Genomic DNA, 21,807 nt, shown 5'->3' on the forward strand with positions numbered 1-21,807 from the left:
ATATTATTTCTATTTATTTTGTAATAATTTATGTAAGTTTTATAAAACAAATAGAAATATTATTTAAAAAGTAGTAAACAAGGAACATAGACAGCATGATAAGTCATCAATTACCGTTGAGTTCATTTTTCCAGTCGCTGCCTTAACCTAGATTTTTGAGTAATTCAAAATCTGGTCACACTGTAATTTCTATGGATGACAACACTGAAAATTCTTTCGATTCGTAGTTTCGGGTGTAGAATAACATTATTTATTATTGTAGTAAGTTACATTTTATTACCTCTTTCCACTTACGAAAAACAGGCAAAAGAAAAAAAAATATTTAGTAGTCTGCCGCCTTAAATACCAGACATAATAGAGCAACCATGGAGATGGGTCTCCCTAGAAAATTTTCTTCGGAACCTACTGCCCACCACTTAATGAGTTTCTATAGCAGAGTTTTATCACCTTAATTAGAGTGACTGTGAGATACCCTATTTTTGGTATACAATTTGAACTTTTTTTTCTTTTCTTTTCTTTTCTTTTTTCTTTTCTTTTTTTTTTTTTTTTTGCCCCTTCCTTGTTAGAATATCCAGTTTAATCAAACGATATAATTAAAGGTTCGGCTTGAACGAAGACCCTATGTTGAAACACTAGTTCCAAACAGTCAAAATTCAATAATTCTATTAGTTTTTTTTTTGTTTTTGTTTTTTCATACTTGCACACTATACAACAAACCTCTGATAACTAGAAGGTCTTATTCTATAAAGTACTTTAGCTGTTAGTACATATAATTGTACGGAGAATTTGTTTCGTAGTTCACTGGGAAATGTAAGAGTCGGAGAAGCGTAAGCAACCGGAGGCAGGCGAGCACAGTGGCGGATCCACGGGGGCGATCGGGGCAATCGCCCTCCCCAGATGGTATATATAAATAAAACCCATCCCAGAGTTTGAAGCTCTTAAAAGTAGCTCTAAGTAACAGTATGACAACCCACCGCCCACGGCCCACCCCAGAAGTCGTTCCTGGATCCGCCCCTGGGCGAGCAGAGAGTGTTAGGAAACATAAGGCACAGGGACAAATCATGTTAAAAATGTCCCAGGGTATGAGAGGGCATGCAGAAGTTTAGAAACGAGTACCGGTTAAACGTTTTGAAATGTTGCTTCTGAACGTCAAACACCTTGTAAGTAGACGCTATTAAAACTTTCTCTTAGCTTTCTACGGCTTCGTGTTTTGTTATAGAAAAAGAAGAAAAAACGAGATAATTACCTGTGATCTTGCCAACCTTGAATCCTAAAGCTTGACTCATGGCTCCAGCAAACCCTGACACTTGACCTCCAAGACTGAATCCAACCAAATGAAAATCTCTTGGATTACTCCCAGCGTTGACCATGTGGTGAAGGAGTTTGGCCACTTGTCGCCCGACCAATTCCGTGTTCACAGCTGATTGATGGATGTCTGGGTACGCTGCTCCACGCCGCCAGTCTACCGCGACCACATTCACATCAGCCTTTGATTAAAGATAAAGGAAATACATTGTGTTTTAATTAAGGATTTTAATCCTTGCTTAGTACTATAATAAATCTAGCAAATAACTCCACATAAATTTACTGCAGGTGATATTTTCCGTTTCTCCTTTTGCGTCTTATATACAGACCTATTGTAGAATCTCTCTGAAGTCGAGGCCTTATCGGAAGTTTGAACGCCTCGTATAGGTACCTAATTCAACAAGTTCCAACTTTTTTCTTCTCTTCTGGGTCAAATATCTACAAACGCTGAAACATATATTTAATTATTTAATTTCTCTTTTTTAAAGTCTAAATTGCGAAATTTCAAGTCTCAGAATTTAGCGAATTGCGAGAAACAACTATCTCATTAAAATAACTGCAACCGCCATTCCTCGCTTTTCACGTCAATTTCCAAAAAAAGAAAAGAAAAACCTTCCATAGTGATGCCTTACGTCACATATCCCAAAAAAATATTTCCTTACTGGTGTCTTACGTCACAAATCCCAAAAAAATCCTTCCTTAGTGGTGTCTTAAGTCACAAATCCCCAAAAGATCCTTCCTTAGTAATGTCTTACATAACAAATTCCAAAAAATCTTCCCTAGTGATGTCTTATGTTACAAATCCCCCCCAAAAATCCTTCCTTAGTGATGCATTATGTCACAAAGTCCAAAAAATCCTTCCTTAGTGGTGTCTTACGTCACAAATTCTATGTATTGTCCAAATTTCAAGTTTCTGGTGTAAGCAATTTGGCTTAGACGTTGGTAAGTTAGTTAGGACTTCTTTTATATAGAGATATTCATGTGTAATATTTTGTATTCGTGGGAATTTCCCCATTTCATGTAGGTATGGTAATTTAGAGTTTATATATTCACGTTCTTATATGAAGGATAGGTCCGAGCCACGAATGCGGCTTCAATCCGGTTGCACAGACCAACCCTATACAGATCAGGCTCTTCCCCACCGCATTACTTTACCTCCAACAGAGCTGGATTTCAGGACCATACCACCGGTGACGCCTTATCATTTCATTCGCGTTAACGTGTACATCGATGCCCTGCAGAAAAATTTTCCCGAAAATTCAATTTTATCCCGGCAAATTAGCAAAAATCTGGAAATTTGGGCAATGGAGACTAGGTATCGACTCGAACGAAATGGTAGGGGGCACGGTGGCTCAATAGTCGAGTGCTTACCTCTGGTGCGTAGGGTCCCTAGTTCCATCCCCGTCTAAGTAAGTTTCTGGTGAACAACATCATGACCGTGGGTTTTCTCGCGGTTTCTTCCCACACTATCATTCCACTAACTCTTTCATCATCATTCACTTCAATTCATCATTGTCTTCCTTAGACTCAAGAACATAATTGTGGGACAAGCTTTCGAACGAAATTGCTATTATTCAATTTGAACCAACAAGTGCATCAATTTTACCAAGATTATTTTTATTTATTTACTAGTTGAGTATACCCATGCTTCGCACGGGGACTGTATTTGGAAGTCAACGCCTGTGGGAGTATCACCATTCATTTCAGTGACCGCGAAAACTATGGATTTGACACTAATATCGGTTATTTTGGATTACTTTTACATGTTTCGGTATATCACCATTTCCTCCGATGACCCCCGGATCGCAGCCGAATAGGGTGAATTTGGAAGTTAATGCAATGGGAGTTTCACCACTGATCTCAGCGACCGCGAAAACTATGAATTCGACACTAAAATCGGTCATTTTCTACTACTTTTAGATGTCCCGGTAAACGCTCCCCTGAGAACCCCCCTGGTTTGAATTTTGACAAAAACGTTTTACTTGGGTCTGGAGCCTACACCAAGGTATCCGTGACCGAAATTTCGTAACTCTAGGTTCACTCGTCTGGTCCCCAGGTCGGTCCCGACAAACTCCCACCCTGAGATCCCCTGGTTAGAAATTTGAAAAAAGCGCTTCGTCTTGATTTGGCGCCCGGACCAAGGCACCCCTGACCAAAATTTGGTAAATCTCGGTTCACTCGTCTGATCCCCAGGCCGCACACAGACAGACAGATAGACAAACACACAAACAAACTCTTTATTTTATTTATATTAGATTTATTTATTTATTTTTGAAGATCAAAAAATCCTTTTAAACCCGGAAAATTAACGAAACTCCTGTGATGTTTTGGACAATGTGACCCAGATGTCTACTCCTAAGAAATAAGTATTACTCAATTCCTATTGAGATGCAGATCAATAATTGCAAAGACACTTTCCCGAAAAAAATAAATCATTTTAACCTGGAAAATTAATATTTCCCAGAATCCCTTACATTTGATAATGGTCCGCGTTAAAGTTGAATAATCAGGAAAATATATATATCATTATTGCTACAAATGTTGTTAAAAGTCGAACTATACCCGTTTCGTTCGAGTCAATAACTGGCCACCATTGCATACAAAATGAAATTTTTGTTAATTTTTCATCTTAAAATTGATTTTTTTTTTTTTAAAAAAAAAAGAGCTTTGTAATTAGTGGTGAGTACAAGTGAAATGACATCCGTTTTGTTGGTTCGAGATAACATTCGGTCTGTATTTTCCAAGTTGTCTCATAAAACTAATTTTCGTCATGAAGACTAGCTGAATCTTGGGCATAAATTTAATATGGAATTAACTTGCACGGCGATCAAACTCGGCTCTCTTGTACCCAAGCCCATAAGCAGAACACGAGGAATAGAGGAGGGAGGGGTCGAGATAACATTTTAGAGAATCATCTTGAGTCTTCCTTACGTTTAATTGTTTCTTGACTAAACTAGGAGATCTAGGAGATCTTGAGCTAAATAGACATACAATACAGTTCCTATCAGGACATGGACCTTATCGTACAACTTTTACAAAAATCGGCTTATTAGACTCCGACGAGTGCGATTGTGGAGATATTCAAAATCCAGTTCACTTGGTTTTCTTCTGCCAGAATGTGATCCTATGAGATCAAGATCAAGATTTAAGAGTCAATTTACGGAATATTCAAGAACAACACGGAATAATAGAACTGATACGTAAAGAGGACTATAGAAAAGGTTTAAACAAAATTTGCACTAAAATATCAGAAATAAATAGAGCACAAATAAGTTTAGATCTAGCGCGAAGAAGACATAATTAAGTGAAAAACTGGAACGTTCCACAATGAACAGAAAGCTGTATAATAATAACGGTACTCAAGTTACAAATAGTGTTAGTGTTAGTGGTTAGTTCAGTGCAGTGTGCTTGTGTTTAGTGTATTATCTTGAAAAGGAGAGTAAAGTTAACATTCGAAATTAGTGGAGGACAGCTTAGTTAGCAGCAACAGGATCGGAAGTCCAAATTTAACAGAACAAACTATATTAAATAGTAACGGTACGGAGGACCGTCAAGAAAGTAATTATTAAGTCATTGACTTACAAACTATATAATACAGGTGAAACCAAATAGGTCCCATAAGTAACAAAAACTTTGTCGATTAATCTAAAACAGGTGAGAAATCAAGCAAGTTTTATAAGTAAAAGCAAGTAATAAATAAATAAATAAATAAATAAATATTAATCGTCAATGTTTTAACAGAGGAGGGAAACCAAATATTTTCAAATTAATAAACCAACACACAGGTGAAAAAAATGGTTTCATTGTAAACAAACAAATATATTTCTTTTAATAATGTTTTATTAGTAGTTGGCATGTGACAGTGAATGTTGTATTTTATGTATGTATGTAATGTATTATATGTGTGTGTGATTTGTAAGTCATGTAATAACAAATTTATTTCTTTCAGTTATGGTCAATAAAAAAGAAAAAGAAGAAAATAGACCTGAGGTAATTAGCCAGAACTCAGGTCCAAAAAAAAAAAAAGCCCACCCCCTACCTAAATAGGGAAGGATAATACAGCAAGAAAGAGAGATCTCGATAATAGGAGAGAGAGATTATTCAGAATGGGCAGTTGCACCAAAATATTTGGCAAAGGCAGGGGTAGTGGAGGAATAAAAGAATAAAAAAAAAAAAAAAAAAAACATTTGACACTTGAATGCTATTACAATTATTAAATACGATTTTCCTAGATAAGCTACGTACAAACAAAAGCATTTGAAATCCATTGAGGAACCGCGATGGCTCAGTTGTAAAGCATTCGTCTCTAGTACATGAGGTCCCTGGTTCGATCCCAGTCCAGCCAAGGTGAACTTTAAGATTGGACAAACACCGTATGAGTGGGTTTCCTCGGGATTCTGCTGTTATTCCCAACTTTCTTCACTCTACCATTGTCATCCATCTCATCATGACAGTCTCACTTAGATCGATAAAGGTAGGACGTTAAACGAAAAAATCTATTGAACAACATTTTGTCAATAACTTCACAGGATTAGCATAGTCGAATGAGTTGAAAATTGATTGCAAAACGTAATTCTATCAACTGAATATGAACTAAAGCAAGCCTGCCTGCAGAAGACAAAACCATCCAGAACCTTCATGAAGAGCAGACACGAATACAGCATCATAATCTAGAGGCTCACATTCTATTCAGCGATGAGGCTACTTGCGTCTCAACGGTATAGTGGACGAACATAACCTATGTTCTGGTCTATATTGATAACCTCCACATAGTTGTGAAGTTCATCATCAAACTGATTTTCGAGTGAGTGTATGGTAGGAAATATACGGCAACATTTTATTAGGCCCCATTTTGCAGGATGACAGGTTAACAGAGATCAACACCTACACTACAACCGTATCTTGATGATATGTCTTTGAAATCAAGATATTTTATTTTATTTCCAGTATAATAAAAGGACTGACATTATGTTCGTACAATGCGAAAGTAGATAAACGAGCTGCTTCCTGGTCAATGGGTTGGTCACAAGGGTGAAGTAGAATGGCCATCCAGTTCACCTGATCTAACGCCACTAGACATTTACTTGTAGAGGTATCTAAAATCAGCTGTATATTGAACCAAATCAAGAACAGTGGAACATCTGAAGGAGAATATCAGGCACATTTATCTTGGTACAGAAATAACATCTGAAACTTTACGTCGTGTGTGTGGTAGTGTACCTATTAATCCCAGTAGAAGGGAACTACTTGAACACCTTTTGCAGTAGTGCGCAGGAGTATTGCATCTGAAAGCATGTACCATGTGTACACAAAGCACCTAAATATGCTCTCAGTTACATGTACAGTCTGTCCAGTCAACTGTGTAAACAGCAACAACAGATGTAATTTAACTGCATTATATATATTTCGCATCCAAAACGATTTTCACAATCAACTTTCAACTTGTTATGAATTATATTCCGTTCATTGTCCGCTACCCTCCAACGTCCCAGCACCCAAGATCTGCGGTTTTCTTATTTATTCCCTACGGCATAATTGTTTCTTGCTTTTTGTTCCATTATTGCGTGAAAAATGCTTCTATTATAATACTATGACTGGTAACCTTGCTTTTCTAATTACCATTTGGGCGACTATCTGTATAGAGCCAAAACTGCTGGTTCGATTTGAAAAATCCTAACACCTTATTTTAGATGGAAAACATATGATTTCCAGCTTCTCAGTTTCTAATCTTCTTATTTTTTAAAATTTTTTATTTTTGTATTTGCACTCATACAAAATGCCAAGGGACTTTTGTTATAACCTGTGTCATATCGTATTTACAAATTTTCCGGACTTCAAATTTTGTCGTATTTATATTGCTCCCTTCTTTCATCATCATATCAGCGTCCGAGCACTGCACGAGGCCGTCTGTGCAGCGTGGTACAACGTACTAGAACTATGACTAACTAACTAACTCCATGGCCTATGGAACCCGGAGGTTCAATGCCGCGTTCACAAAACCTCTCCACTGACTTCTATCCTTAGCTAACTGCATCCAGTCTCTACTTTGTATTCCTATCTCTGCGAGATCCATCTTAATATTGTTCTCCCATCTGCGCCTAGGTCTTCCTAATGGTCGTTTTCCGATTGGTCTTCCAGTCAAGACTTTGAAAGCGTTTCTACTTTCTTCCATTCTAGCTACATGACCTGCCCTCCTAGACTTGACAACCCAAACAATGTTGGGTAAACCATATAAATTATGTAGTTCCTCGTTATGAAGTTTCCGCCATTCCCCATTCCCGTTCCTCTTGGGTCTGAATATTCGTCTCAGGATCTTGTTCTCAAATACTTTCAGTCTATGTTCTTCCCTCAGAGTAAGTGACCATGTTTCGCAGCCATACAGAACAACAGGCATGATTATCGAAGGATGTGAAAACATGAGGGCTGCCACCTGGGCTGGTTTAACCCATCTGGAGACTCGAGGTTAGAAAAAAAAGGGGCCTCTGTTGATTTTACCTAATACATTTCTGTAAAAGTACAGTAAGAAAGTTAAGGGAATATGTTTCACATTTTTGATCATATTTTATTTTATGATGATGATTGTATCTTTATGATTTTTTTTTAGATAGTTAAGATTTTAGTCAGAGTGGAGGTCCGGGGGTATAGCCCCCCTAAACCCCCCCTTAATCCGGCCCTGGCTGCCATACAAACTCGAAGAGTTGTGAAATTAATCTGCTGAACGAGAGTCCGTCCAAGAAGTTGAGGTTAGAGAAGTAATCCCGACGATGTGGCGAACACAACGACGAAGATACAAAATTAAAATTTAGGGCAGGTAACATACAGACAATTACTTCAAAAGCAAATTACAAATTGCTGTATACAGTAAATCACCGATTCTCTGAATATATAAGTATAATTATTATTCTGACTTAACTAAGGTATACACAATAAAATACAAATATATTAATATCATCTTGAATAGTATCTTTACAGATTATTCTGAGGTGTCTGGATTCTACACTCCACTATGGCACTTCCAGATGTTCCACGTTAAGTGTATTTCTTTCTTGGTATACCAGGATAACCATGAAGTAATGTGTTATAAGAAGTTGCAGCCTACGCCATATATAAATTTCTATGATGTGACCCCTTAGTTTTAAAAAAGAAGATGGCTATCATTGCTATAGAGGATCGAGTGGGCAGATTTAGCTAAAGAAAGTTTGTTTCTTCCATACTTCGGGCAGATTTAATTACAAGAAAGCTTGTTTTTTCCATAGTTTTTTGAAGTGATTATACTTAAAATGTTAATTAGATGTCAGGCCTATTAATTTAAGTAAATATATTACTCAATACCCAACAATGCCTTAAAGCGGTTTGTAGCTGTTTCTATCTTTTGTACCCCTCTCTGTTCTTTTTCATAGCTTGTTCTTCTATTTCAAAAAAGTACTCTTATTTATCAGTTACCCTTATATATTTAATATTTCCTCAGAAAAGCCCACTGTCGACTTGTTTAAATATTCAATGTAGCTGACGTATATAAATGTGTCGGGCTATTAACGTGTCACATTCTTCTCCTACAATTATCTTTATACTGTAATTTTAGTCTTTCCCTTAATTTTGTTATAGAAATTACAACGATAACAACACCAGTAATGTACGAACTCTGTCCAGAAAAGAGCTGAACTTTCTAAATATAATAATTTACCAATTATGGAAGTTATCCAGATTTATCCGCTTCAAAATAATTTCCTCCACTGTTAATACATGGTTCCCAGCGGGTCTTCCGCTCATGGAACGCACTTTTTAGTATAGCCCGAAAGTCTCGTAGCCAACACTTTTTTTATTTCTTCTATAAATGAGAAACGGTAAACTTTCAGGGTGGATTTCAATTTTGGGGAAAATATAAGGTGCCAAATCAGAGTAGTAAGGGTGGTTGGGCTACAAGAATCATGTTCTTCGCCGAAAGTTCCCTAATGAGAAGTGTCCATGAGAAGTGTCAATGGGCATTTCCATGGTGCAGCAGAATTCATATTCTATTTTTCCAAGTTTCCGATGTCTTTTGATTTTACAACTTCACTCAAATGACTCATCACTTCTAAATATTAATAATTAATACTTTATTGTTGATGGTTTGACAACGTGGGACGATGTGCTAATAATGAACAACAGCATACAAACCAAAGAAAACAATAAGCATTACTTTTATCGTCTGAGCAACTTTGACATGCTTTTTTGATGTTGGCCAATATTTTGGGCCTTTGTTTCTACGTCATAGCCAAGTCTTGTGCCCTGTTATGAACCTTTCTAAGAACTTTCAGTCTTTATTTCCACGGTTGGCGTGTTTCATTTTGTCCTCTTATTTATCAACCATGGAACCAGTGGCGTATTTAGGATTTTCTTTCGGGGGCTATGCACAATACGTGAATAAGGAGATATTTTTTTATGTTGGGTGCCGACACATTTTAATGAAGTTTAATGTACATATAATAAATGTATATCGGGGCTGTAAATACGCCACTGCATTGGAACGAATTTTGCAGCTACATAATGTTAAGTTTTTCACCTAAGTTCCTATAACAGAACGATTTACTTATTCCTAATGCCTAAGCTGTCCTGTAAAAAATGAAGCGACAATTTTTTCCACGCAACATCGTGTTCTTTCTAAACGTAAAAGTCATCATATTATAATAGGCGTCCAAGTTTTGTATTGTCTTTGGTGGGTGTTCTTAAAGTTTTGAAACGTTGAAACTACTCATAATACTGGGTTTGGTCACAGACGGATTCACGGGTATGTTTTTTTTAAAGGTCTATATAAAACATATTGCACTAGTTTATCTGCTTTGAAGTAAAACTCCATATTTCAAGCCTACATTAATCGTCCACCCCCTCCAAATGACTCTTCCAGATCCGATAGTGGGTTCGGCTCATACATTTTCCTCTGTACACTTTCTGCAACATGTTCAAAGTTATACGTCCAATTATAATAAAATAATTTTATGCACATACACTGATCTGTCAAAAGCTTTATTTTCGTAATACCACTAAACCGCTTCAAGTACAGAACACAACTTCACTCTAACGCTCCCAGTCTTACGATGACACAAGGCAAAATGATGTAACTTGTTAAAATGGTTGGCAAGAATCTCACTACGGGGCGCTGGTGTCGACTACAGTCTCGTTGATCGTATTTCTTGAACGTTTGCTTTCTTTCTGGAAGATTTCGTATGTGTCGTGCGTAAACTACACAACTCACTGAATCTTGAGGGAGACCCGAGTTCGATGTCCGGAGGGAGCTCATGTGGTTTGGATCCCACATTAAGCTGTAGGTTCATGTCTATAGCCTCGTTGCTGAAAGGGACGGTAACTTAAAAAATCAAATCAAATCATAATCATAATCAAAACAGAAGAAAAAATCCGTACCCCATTCCCCGGTATGTATCCTCTGCTGTTACGTAAGCCCGCACAACCACGAGGTAATGGGGGTTGCATACACACGACGTTATCAGAAACCGAGAAACGTGCTTATGTTTTCACCTATATTTTTTATCTTCACCCAAATCTGCCCTCCTCCCTCAGGCGAAATTCGAAAAAAAGTCTTGGTGAAGATTTATCTCTGTAGATTCTTTTTTGTTTTAGGTAATTTATTTCTATGAAAAAAGTAGACGACAGACAGACACGCACACATTATTTTATTATATTAGTATAGATAGGTAATAAAGTTGTACGTAAATAATAATTGTTTTGAATGAGGTATGATGTGCAACAAGGTATATTATATATATATATAATATATTCGCGACTTTGTGCATGTGGGTCCTTTGTTCCCTTCCCGGCAAGTAGACAGGAATTAATTTCTGGTGGTCCAAAGCTTTTCATTGAGGTCAAAATTCAAGGGTAACATATATATTAAAATTTGTAAATATCACTCCCTAAAATAAGACTAAATTCACAGAAAACTCGGGACTTCTTGAGGCAGGTTCTGACCCACAGTCCCGCAAACGTACATCCCGGAGTCCATTTGAAAAACAAATCCTGCGAGCGTTTCTGCACACACAAGGTACCGTATATAATTGTTGATAATATTAATATTGTTGCAACATTTAATTTCCACCACCCAGTTGTAAGCGTGCATAGAAGGAACTTAAACCATGAGCATCATATGTGGTGCTCACCTTATTTTTCTGTGGGTCCATGAGCACCATATATGATGCTTATGCTCGATATCACAAATTACTAACCTATTCAGGTTCTTGAGCATCATATATGATGCTCATTGTCACAAATTACTGTGAGACCATGAGCATGACATATGGTGCTCGGCTCCCATTGGTACATTTTCGGGAGAAGCAAAATATCGCGACAAAAATTTGTAACATGACTATCCATAATTGAGCCGAAGGTAAGAAGAATTTTATGGCCTCCTGAGAGCAGTACCCTCAAATCACCTTGGCAGTCAACCTGTTAATATTTTCGTAATCGATCATGTTTATATATTGTCATGTTGTATATATTTTCTCGCTATTATTATTAAGAGTTTTGTTGATTTTGTGTAAAATTTTAAAATGCCCTTTTTTCTTTTTCTTTCTTTTTTTCTTTTTTTTAAGAAAAACTTTCACATGATATACCCTAATCATAAGCAGGGGTGCCCACAAGGGGGAGCTATTACGCAAACTGCGTCATTGAAATATTTGGGGGGGTTAAAATCTATATAAATATGTTTGATGGGGGGGGTAAAATTAATCGAAAAGAAGATTTTTTCATGGAAGAACACCTACGGATAGACAATTGGGGGGGGGTGCGTCATGGACATAAGGGGGGGTGGGCACCACTGTCATAAGTATTAGCAGGCTAAATTTGGATTTATATTTACCGACGGTTTTAGTACTAAGTTTTAAAGCACTGAAAGTTGTTAGCTTTAACAAATTATTTACTTAGGAAATAATTTAGAAACTAATTTTGTGGTATCCAGTATCCTTAAAACACAACTTGTGTTCTGTTACTGTATTACAACTTATAATGTGGTATTATTGGGTGTATTTGACAAACCTAGGGTAGCTCTAGCGCTGGATCCAATTGGGAACAATTGGTCTACTTGGGTTATGTCCTGTGCATATTTGCAATAATCATTAAAATTTATCGGGTCAAAACAATCAATCCACATTTACACGCGTAGAACATTCATTAGCTGCTCTCTAAAGTTTTAACCCATTTAATACAAGAAGGGTTTCATAACAATATATATACACATGCACATTATGGTAGCTCTATTATGCGACTATGAATGACAGGTAATCTGAATTTAATACTTTCGTTCCTCCATGCAAGAAAAGGGAAATAAAGAAAATAATAATAAAAGAAACATTTGCGTACTACTTTCACTATAATAAAACAACTAATCAGCTAGATCATTACCAGTATGCCCTAGTCCCTGTATATGCACTAAAACTACAAAAACCAATCAGAATCAGGTTACCAGGTAGGATGACGATGAAGTAATATATCCAACTTTTTTTTGCGTTTGTAAATATTATTTTTTGTGAATTAAATTAACGTTCCACAACTATGCAACTAGGCTGATGCATACGGTGATGCTGAGCTGGATATTAATCTAATCTAATTTGAATGAAATAAAGAGTTTGTTTGCCTGGGTGTCTGTCTGTCTGTCTGTGTGCGGCCTGGGAACCAGACGAGTAGACCGAGAGCTACCAAATTTTGGTCACGGGTACCTTGGTCCAGGACCCAGATCAAGACGAAGCGTATTTTTAAAAAAATTCGAACCAGGGGGGTCTCAGGGGGAAGGCGTTTACCGGGACATGTGAAAGCAGCTGAAAATGACCTATATTCGTGTCAAATTCATAGTTTTCGCTGACAGTGAGATGAATTGTGATACTCTCACAGGCCCTGACTTCTAAATACAGTCCCCCATGCGAAGAATGGGTATTTCAGCTAGCGTTAAAATAAAATGGGAGGTCAGTAAAAATCGATAAAGGTAAACGTGCGAGAAAACTGGTACCTCGAGGAAACTCTGTGTTCTCCGAAAAGCTCACGTGACACAGGCTGGGATCGAACCACGGACACCAAGCATATTTTATAATTATACCATCCTTTGGAAAGTCAAGCAATAAAAACAATACTTGTATGTGTAAATTTAATTTTCGGTTCCAGGGTGTGAAAACAGTTGAAGTGGAAAAAAGGGGGAGAGAAGATGGGAGTGTGAAAAAATACCTTTGCACTGGAACTTTTCGACATAAAGAGATAATATATTTAAACATTCATAATTAGTAAACTATCTAAGACTTGCCGAAATGCCAGTTCTATGTACGTGGAAAATAGATTTATGGTAAATATTTGAAAGGTATGTTTCAAAACCTTTGAAATGCGAATCTGAATCTAAATGAAATGGTAACTCATTTCAATTAAAAAAAAAAAAAAAAAAAAAACTATGTTCAAACAATCTTTTCGTCGTTTTAAGAATTCAAAATAGTGAAACTAAAATATCACTAACTAAACCTGTGCTTTCTACACAGAGATTCATTCTAATATGAAAATGAATGTCCTACCTACTTCCTTACTATATCCTTACTATATGAAGGCCAGTCCAGAGGTGGAGAGAGGTAATTGTGGAAAACCGCGGCCCAATCCATCTGTTCGGAAGCACTTCAGTCAGATATTCTCGCATGACAACCGAATAATAAGCTGGTATTCTATCGATAAGCAATTTGGCCTTCAGTTGAGGGACAAATTAGTCTCGCAAAATGGTGCGACAGGCTTTTGTTCAGGGTGCATCATCATGTACATAGAGGTAACGGGACTTTCGGATCACCCTGTATATACGTTTTAATAATACAGTCAAATAGACTAATGAAGACCGTGAAAATATTTATGTCGGTGGAGAGTCTTGCCTCCTTCCCCCACCAGAAAAAAATAATAAAATAACGCTACAGCTTGAGAGTTACTACGTTTTTGTCATAAATTCGAACTCCCATCTCCCTTAAAATACACATTTTAATCAAAGGAACATTTTTTAAAAATCCGACTCGGGAGCAGTTCTAGTGTTCGAAAATTCATTTGAACCTGTTCATCATCATCTCGTGGTGATGGGACAGACAACGTTGATTTCGATGTATTTTATATATATATATATATATATATATATATATATATATATATATATATATATATATATATATATATATATATATATATATATATATATATATACAGGGTGTTTCAAAACAACACCGACAACATTTGCGAGGTGATTCCTGACACCAAGATAAGACAAAAGTATAGACGAACCTGGCTGCACAAATGATTCCTTTCGGAGTTATAGGCTGCCGAAAACATGAAAAAATGAACTTTAAAAGGTCCATAGCTCCAAAACTATGGGACCTACAGTAGTCGGGTCAAGACTTCACTTAGAAACTAATATGTGCACTATCCAAAAATACATGTTTCAGAATCCTAAGGTACTCACGAAAAATTTTTTATAGAGGCACTTTGGCTACGGGCATTTAATTTGAAGTACTCACAAACTACCTCTATAAAAATTGTTGCAGAAATATCACAAATAATACCACTTAGATAGGGTATATACTAATTCCTAAGTGAAGTCTTGACCCGACTACGGTAGGTCCCATACTATTGGAGTTATGGAGCTTGAAAGTTCATTTTTTCATGTTTTCGACAGCCTATAACTCCGAAAAGAAGCGTTTGTGCACCCAGAATCACCTCCCAAACGTTGTCGGTGTTGTTGTTTTGAAATACCCTATATATATATATATATATATATATATATATATATATATATATATATATATAAATTGTCAATCTTACCCTTCTGTTAAATGTGGAATTTTGAAAAACGCTGGGGTACATGGTCCCATATTTTTAATGAGGATAGTTTATATGCCAAGTTTCACTTTCCTAAGTTGAGGAATTCGTAATATGATCTATTTTTGGAACAAAATTTTAACTCCCGGCTTCCCACTTTACTCATATGAATTTTTAAAAAACAAATGAGTTATGTTATACAGGGTGGCCCTGAAATAGGTATGCACCCCTGCTTGATCAAGCATAATATTCTAGCTTATAGGTTTATTTACTTCGGCTGTTCCGAGCTAACGATATAAGTAAAAAGATATTAAGAATAAATAATAAGGAAACTATGGATAACAATAAGAAATTATATAAAAAGCAGTGAGCTGATCAGTACGGGACCGTATACCTACTTTTGGGCCACCCTGTATTGTCAGATTATTAAGGAAATATTCTATTTATTTTTGAAATATGAACAAAATCGCCCGAGAAAAAACACCCCAACACAGGGGCGTAAATAAGGGCTCCGCATTGCGGGGGGCCTAAGCCATCAAGGGGGCCTCAACTCGTGAAGTGGGACGTAGAGAAGGGGCCCCACTCCACGCAGTCTGCGGGGTAGTCTCCAAGCCTTTAGTTACGCCACTGCCTAACAGCAAACTAACATTACTTTTGTGAATTTTTCAGGACAAATGAATTGTGGCATTATGACAAGTTATTAATAAAGTATTAACAAAATCGCTCGAACAAACTTGTCCTGTAAAGCAGCCATATGGAACATCCGATTCCGCGCCAAGTTCGATTCACTGAACTCTTTCATCTGGCCCACCTGACCCGGTATTTAAACTGTATTTCTTACGTAACCTCTTAACCTAAAGCGAAAAATCTTCCAACCATCGACCGCATAATGTCAGACTTTGATATCTCTTGCGACCTGGCAGCGATGACAAAACAACACAGAAACCAACGTTTTTTCTACCCTCCACCCTTTCCCCTGATGTTTGTGCTTCGAACCTCGTCAAAAGTAAGTACTAGATTTTTTTCTTTTTCCTCTAGTAAAAATATTTTGGTTACTGTTTCTGTGTTCTTGTGATGTTAGTGTACGATCAGTAGCGTATGCAGGAATTTATTTCGGGGGGTGTCCAAACTCAATATGAGGGTATTTTATATTAAAATTCCTAAAATTGCCCCTAAAATTAGGCTAAATTTACACAAAAGTCGAAATTTCGAGGGGGGGGTCCGGACACCCAGGACCCACCCCCTGCGTACGTCCCTGTGTACGATGGATATGGCTATTCATTTTTTGTGAAAAAGCTATACATTGTCTCGTACGGCCCTCAACGCCAGTAAGTCCTTTGTAATTGGCCCACATCATGTTCCAATTTGCACATACCTGGAAGGACGCCGATTTCTCTGAGAATTTGGTGGGGGAGGGGCATTGAGATGTATAAAGCATATATGAGGATTTTAAGACAAATTGCATTCAAATTATGCCAAATATTCTAAATTTACAAATACAATGAGGGGCCCACATGAGCTTTGGGAAGCCCGGGCCCTCTTGGCCCCCCACGATCGGCGCTCTTGGGCCCTAAAGTAAACTACCCCTTGTGATTTTTTTAGTACAAATGACTTGTATAGCACATTATCGGGTTATTAATGAAATATTTGTTTATGAGGTATGACTAAATCGCCTGAGTCGTTTTTGAGGAAATTGCCCACAACAATCCCTTGTAGATTTTTACAAAAGCTCCTTCGTGGCTAAGCGGTTAGCGTACGCGCCTTTGACGCGGGAGACCCAGGTTCGATTCCCGGCGGGAGCTCAAGTGGTTCGGAGTCCACGTTAATCAGTAGGCCCACGTCTCATATAGCCTCGCTGCTGAACGGGACGTTAAACTCAAAATCAAGTCAAGTCAAGATTTTTATAAGACAAATCAATCCTGCCACATTGTCAAGTTATTGATACATTATTTATTTATGAAATATGAAGATAAATGCCTGAGTAATTTTTGAGAAAATCATTCTAAAAAAAAAAAATTATACACCAAAATATTATTTGTGGAATTTTCCAAGACAAATGAGTTATGTCATTTTATCAGGGAAGTAATTACACATTTATTTACGAAATATGAACAAAATCACCAGAGTTGTTTTTGAGAAAATCGTCCGAGAAAAACTTGCCCCTAAGAGTAAACTATCCCTTCCCCAGAGAAACGATTTATACCACAGTATGGAGTTCCTAATGAAATATTGACCTACGAATCGTTAGAGCCGTTTTCGAGAAAACAGTATATATATTTTTTTAAATTCCACTCTTCAGTAAACTACCCTTAGTTTTTTCGGTTGGAAGAAAATTCGAGCCATTCTGGAGAATCTGATAAAATCGTTAAATTTAAAATTTTGTTGCAGACACGTTGGAGGGTACGGACTCTAGACGGATGAACGGATGGTCGGACCAAGAGACAGATATCCAAAAATCCCGTTTCGACCTGTAGACAAGGGCGCCGGTCCTGGGTGGGGCTGGGGGCCCGGGACTCCAAAGCTCAGTGGGGTCCCCGCATTGTATCTATGAATATACAATATTTGGCATAATTTGAATGCAATTTGTCTTATAATAATCATATATGTCTTCTGTATCTGAATGGGGCCCCCCAAACTTACAGCGAAATAGGCGCTCTTGCCTGTAGATGCCATGAAACCAATGAAATCTCGAATTCGATTTTTTTTTCGTTCCGATCACCATATTTTTTCTTCTATTCTATCGTCACTTGAAAATAAACAGTAAGTCACATTTAACATGACTTGAATTCAGTAAAACTAAATTCTTAAAATTCCAGTTCAGAGAAAAGCTAAAAAAAAAAAGTCTCCCATACAGGCCCGTAGCCAGCCCAAAAATTTAGGGTGGGCCCGGTCGAAGTTTGGGGGGGAGCGATCCAACCACATTATAGTTCATCACAATATTATAGTTCACTTTTAAGCCTACCGTCAAAATTTTAGGAGGGGCCAGTAAAAATTTAGGGGGGCCCGGTACCCAGACCCCCCTCGATACGGTCCCATATAAGACAATATGCTAAGAATATAGATGGCACGGATATTCATCAAGGCTAAATATACAAAATGAATTGGTCGCAATTTTAACTGTTTTAAGAAAATGATATATTTTAATTCAGAAGATCAGAATTTAGTAAATGATTTCTCTAAGTATTTAAGAAAATTAATTATGCAAAAATAAATAAATTTTTCTTCCTATATTTCTGATATTACTAGTAACATTAATTCAATTAAATGCAGTAGGCCTATAATCTGAGTTCAGAGAGCAGATTATCGTACTGTGAATCTTGCTAAAGCGACTTTGACGTTTCTAGGTTCACTTGCCTCTTTGTTATACTATTGTACCTATGTATTCACAGGCTATTTCCTTGCACAATGAAAAACTGTAAAAATTGTGGTTGCTCTGGAACTCGCAAAGACCAAACTGCTGTCATTGACCGACCCATTAGCCTTACTAACGTGTTTAGCAAGGCAAGATACCAGAACGCCTTTTAGTGAAAGGATTTGATCATTAGCTACAAGTGCAGAACAAACTGCCAATCATTCAACCTGGATTCTACCCATTATATAGCAATGCTGATTAGTTACTCAAACTTTCTACCCTTCTTGTCAACCCTTTTAATAAGCACTTATCTTCCGTTTTGATTTCCTTTGATATTGAACGAGCGTTTCATATGTTTGGCATGAGGACTTAGTTTATAAACTAAAACATCTACTTTCTCATTCCTACGTACGATTAATTACCATTTTTTTTTTTAAATCAGCGCTAGGCTTTCGTTCAGATCAACATGATAAACTCTCGCACCTTTCAGCTCAGAGCCGGTATGCCACAAGGATCAATTCCCTCACCTCTATTATATATATACTTTATGTAGCCGACATGCCTCAACCTCAGTTTCCACTATATGCTCTACAATTTGCTGATGATACGTATCTAGCGCTGGGATATTCTATTCATTGCATTAATGAACTACTACAACCAGCTTTGGATAAACTCATTGCATGGTGTCTGAAATGGAAGCTCAAGCTAAGTTGAAACAGGACCCAAATGCCTCTCTTTGGGCTCAAACGCCATAAGTACTGTAACAGTCGCAATCTGGAACGGTTACGTTTAACTCTTTTTGACTCGTCAATACCACTTCAAAACAGTAGGTCTATCAATTACCTGGGTGCAACCTTTGATAAACATCTTACCTGGAAACTTAGTTTCATACAACTAGGAGTAATATCCGTCGCTGTTTGAACCTTTTACGGAACCTTAATGGTACTATGGGATCTCAATACTACTAAGCTCCTACTGCTTACATATAAAGTCTTTATACGCCCAGCAATCACATACGACCATCTTGCCTGGTTATCAGCAACTCCGAATTTCTATGAGCGCTTCGAACTTCTCAAACGACACGCCTTACATCTGCCCTACTCCCTTGTTCTCGATACACTCACAACTGAAATATATCGTAGTGCATAACTACCAACCCTTTCGCCGCACCCCTAGCATCTACGTCAACCTACATCATAACATGTATCAATTTGAAACATTGATTGTACAGTCAGCGACAGTAGAAACTGGAGGTTGGAAACATAAGAAATGATAGCTTTTTCCAGTAGCAGAATAGTTTCACTCGATGTCTGATAGTTGGACAACCAACATGACAGCAAACACGTGCCCGAAAACATAACATGCCAGGATATTCCTCCATTTGGAGGAAAAAGTATTACTATCTGAGAGCATCACTTGGAGAAACAACCACGAGATAAATCTGCAGAAAATCCATTCACTTTAAGATCAAAGAGATAGGAATTAATGCAAAGGAAACGAAAAGAATAATACACATCATGCAGAGACCGAAAAAGTATGGAAAGCTAAACAAAATGAGAAAAGAAGGAAAGAGGGAAAGGAAAGAGCAAAAGACATGGGACTAAATTAAATTTTAACATTTAAGGATAAACAGTGTCCGTCTTTCCTCCTGCCCCCTGTATCCGTCCTGGTTTTTCTCCCTTCATAGGATAAATCTCATTCAGCATCAAATGCGAACATCATTTATAGTGTTTAAATCTTTGAAAAAAAGTAACTCCATCGAGGCCGAGACTCGAACCCCGGACCCTTCGCATAACAGTCAGATGCTGTAACCACTTACCTACACACGCTATAGCAAATGTGTTTATAAACCAGCCATTACCGTCGCTATCAAACGTCTTAAACCAGCCATTGTCGGGAGTTACCCCACTTACACTTGAAGTTTGAATTTTATTTACGGCCTTTAGCTATCTACGGCAACAGGCCCCATGTTTTCATTAAAAGCATTTGTTCTGTAGATTAAAATCAAGAATAACTTAATCTATACTCTTACTTACTGTTGTCAATATATATACAGAGAGAGAGAGAGAGAGAGAGAGAGAGAGAATTGTAGGTATATAAAAATCGGATTAATGGGGGTTAAAAGAGTGATTTCGTAACTGCGAAATGGGTGATCGCATCACTACTGACATCTGGTAGCGGTGTTACGTAATACACCCATTAGAAATAACGCTCCGAAACGACAAATTGCATGTTGTGCCGTGGATAAGTCGGTAAGGGGTCTGCTTATTGAGTAGGCAACTCGAGTTCGAGTCTTGAGTACACCAATATTTTTTCCTTCAAAATACATTTCTATATTTTTTATATATGTTATTAATAATTGCTTTCCTGCATTTTTGTAAATTATCTTAAATTAGTGAAGGTTCAGTAAAATCAAGAAGGTTAAAATACATATATATGATTGTTTTATCCGTATGTACAGTCCAGAGATGGAGCGGGTCGGGGGGCCGCGGGTCAACAGAACGTGACCCACTGCAACCCCCCACTGTGACTTAACAAAGTATTACGACCCACAGACTCATTCTGCTCAGTGCATTGTAGACAGCTTCTGAACACTGGTGAATTTGTCTACTTTCAAGGCATCCTTTTTCTTTTCATTTGTTTCTATTGACAAAAGAACTTCAGGCAATTTTAGATATTGATATTTGCAACTGTAATAATAGCAATAGGACTTATTTGAGACGCAGCCTGTGATTTCTTAGAGGAGCTAACTACTGGGAAAAATGTTTCAATCATGTGTAATATATGAATTATTATATAAAAAATTGAATGTAACTATGTGTGCATGTCTGCATGATCATCATATCCAAATTGCAAAGTCAAATGAAATGATTTTTGGTATATACTTAGGCCTCAATCTCAACTAGGAAGTTATCATAAACTCTGTATCGATTTCATTATATTACATATTCTAAGAGGGTCCGAATTTTTGCGAAAAATTTAGTATCTCACAAGCCGTTCAAGTTGGAGAGCTGATATTCAGTATATTAATTCTTTATCTAATATAAATAAAATAAAGAGTTTGTTTGTGTGTTTGTCTGTCTGTCTGTCCGTGTGCGGCCTGGGAACCAGACGAGTGGACCGAGAGTTACCAAAATTTGGTCAGGGGTACCTAGCCCAGGCCCCAGATCAAGACGAAGTCGTTTTTTTAAATTTCGAACCAGGGGGTCTCAGGGGTCTTTTACCGGAACCGGCTTGGGAACCAGACAAATAGACCGAGAGTTACCAAATTTTAGTCACAAATACCTTGGTTCACGCTCCAGATCAGAGTTAAACGTTTTTCTCAAAATTCGAACCAG

General features: G+C 37.4%; 1 protein-coding gene across 1 annotated transcript in view; it reads right to left on the reverse strand.

The window, feature by feature from the left end:
- Positions 1-21,807, reverse strand: part of LOC145672946 (pancreatic triacylglycerol lipase-like) — a 186,913-nt gene that overhangs the window by 42,221 nt on the left and 122,885 nt on the right. The window contains exon 4 of the mRNA XM_081742194.1: positions 1,247-1,487. Within this exon, the coding sequence (XP_081598320.1) occupies positions 1,247-1,487 (241 nt within the window). The remainder of the gene's footprint in view (positions 1-1,246; positions 1,488-21,807) is intronic.

Source organism: Thermobia domestica, chromosome 16 (assembly GCF_964235325.1).
Source record: "Thermobia domestica chromosome 16, izTheDome1.hap1.1, whole genome shotgun sequence".
NCBI classification, from domain to species: Eukaryota; Metazoa; Arthropoda; class Insecta; order Zygentoma; family Lepismatidae; genus Thermobia; species Thermobia domestica.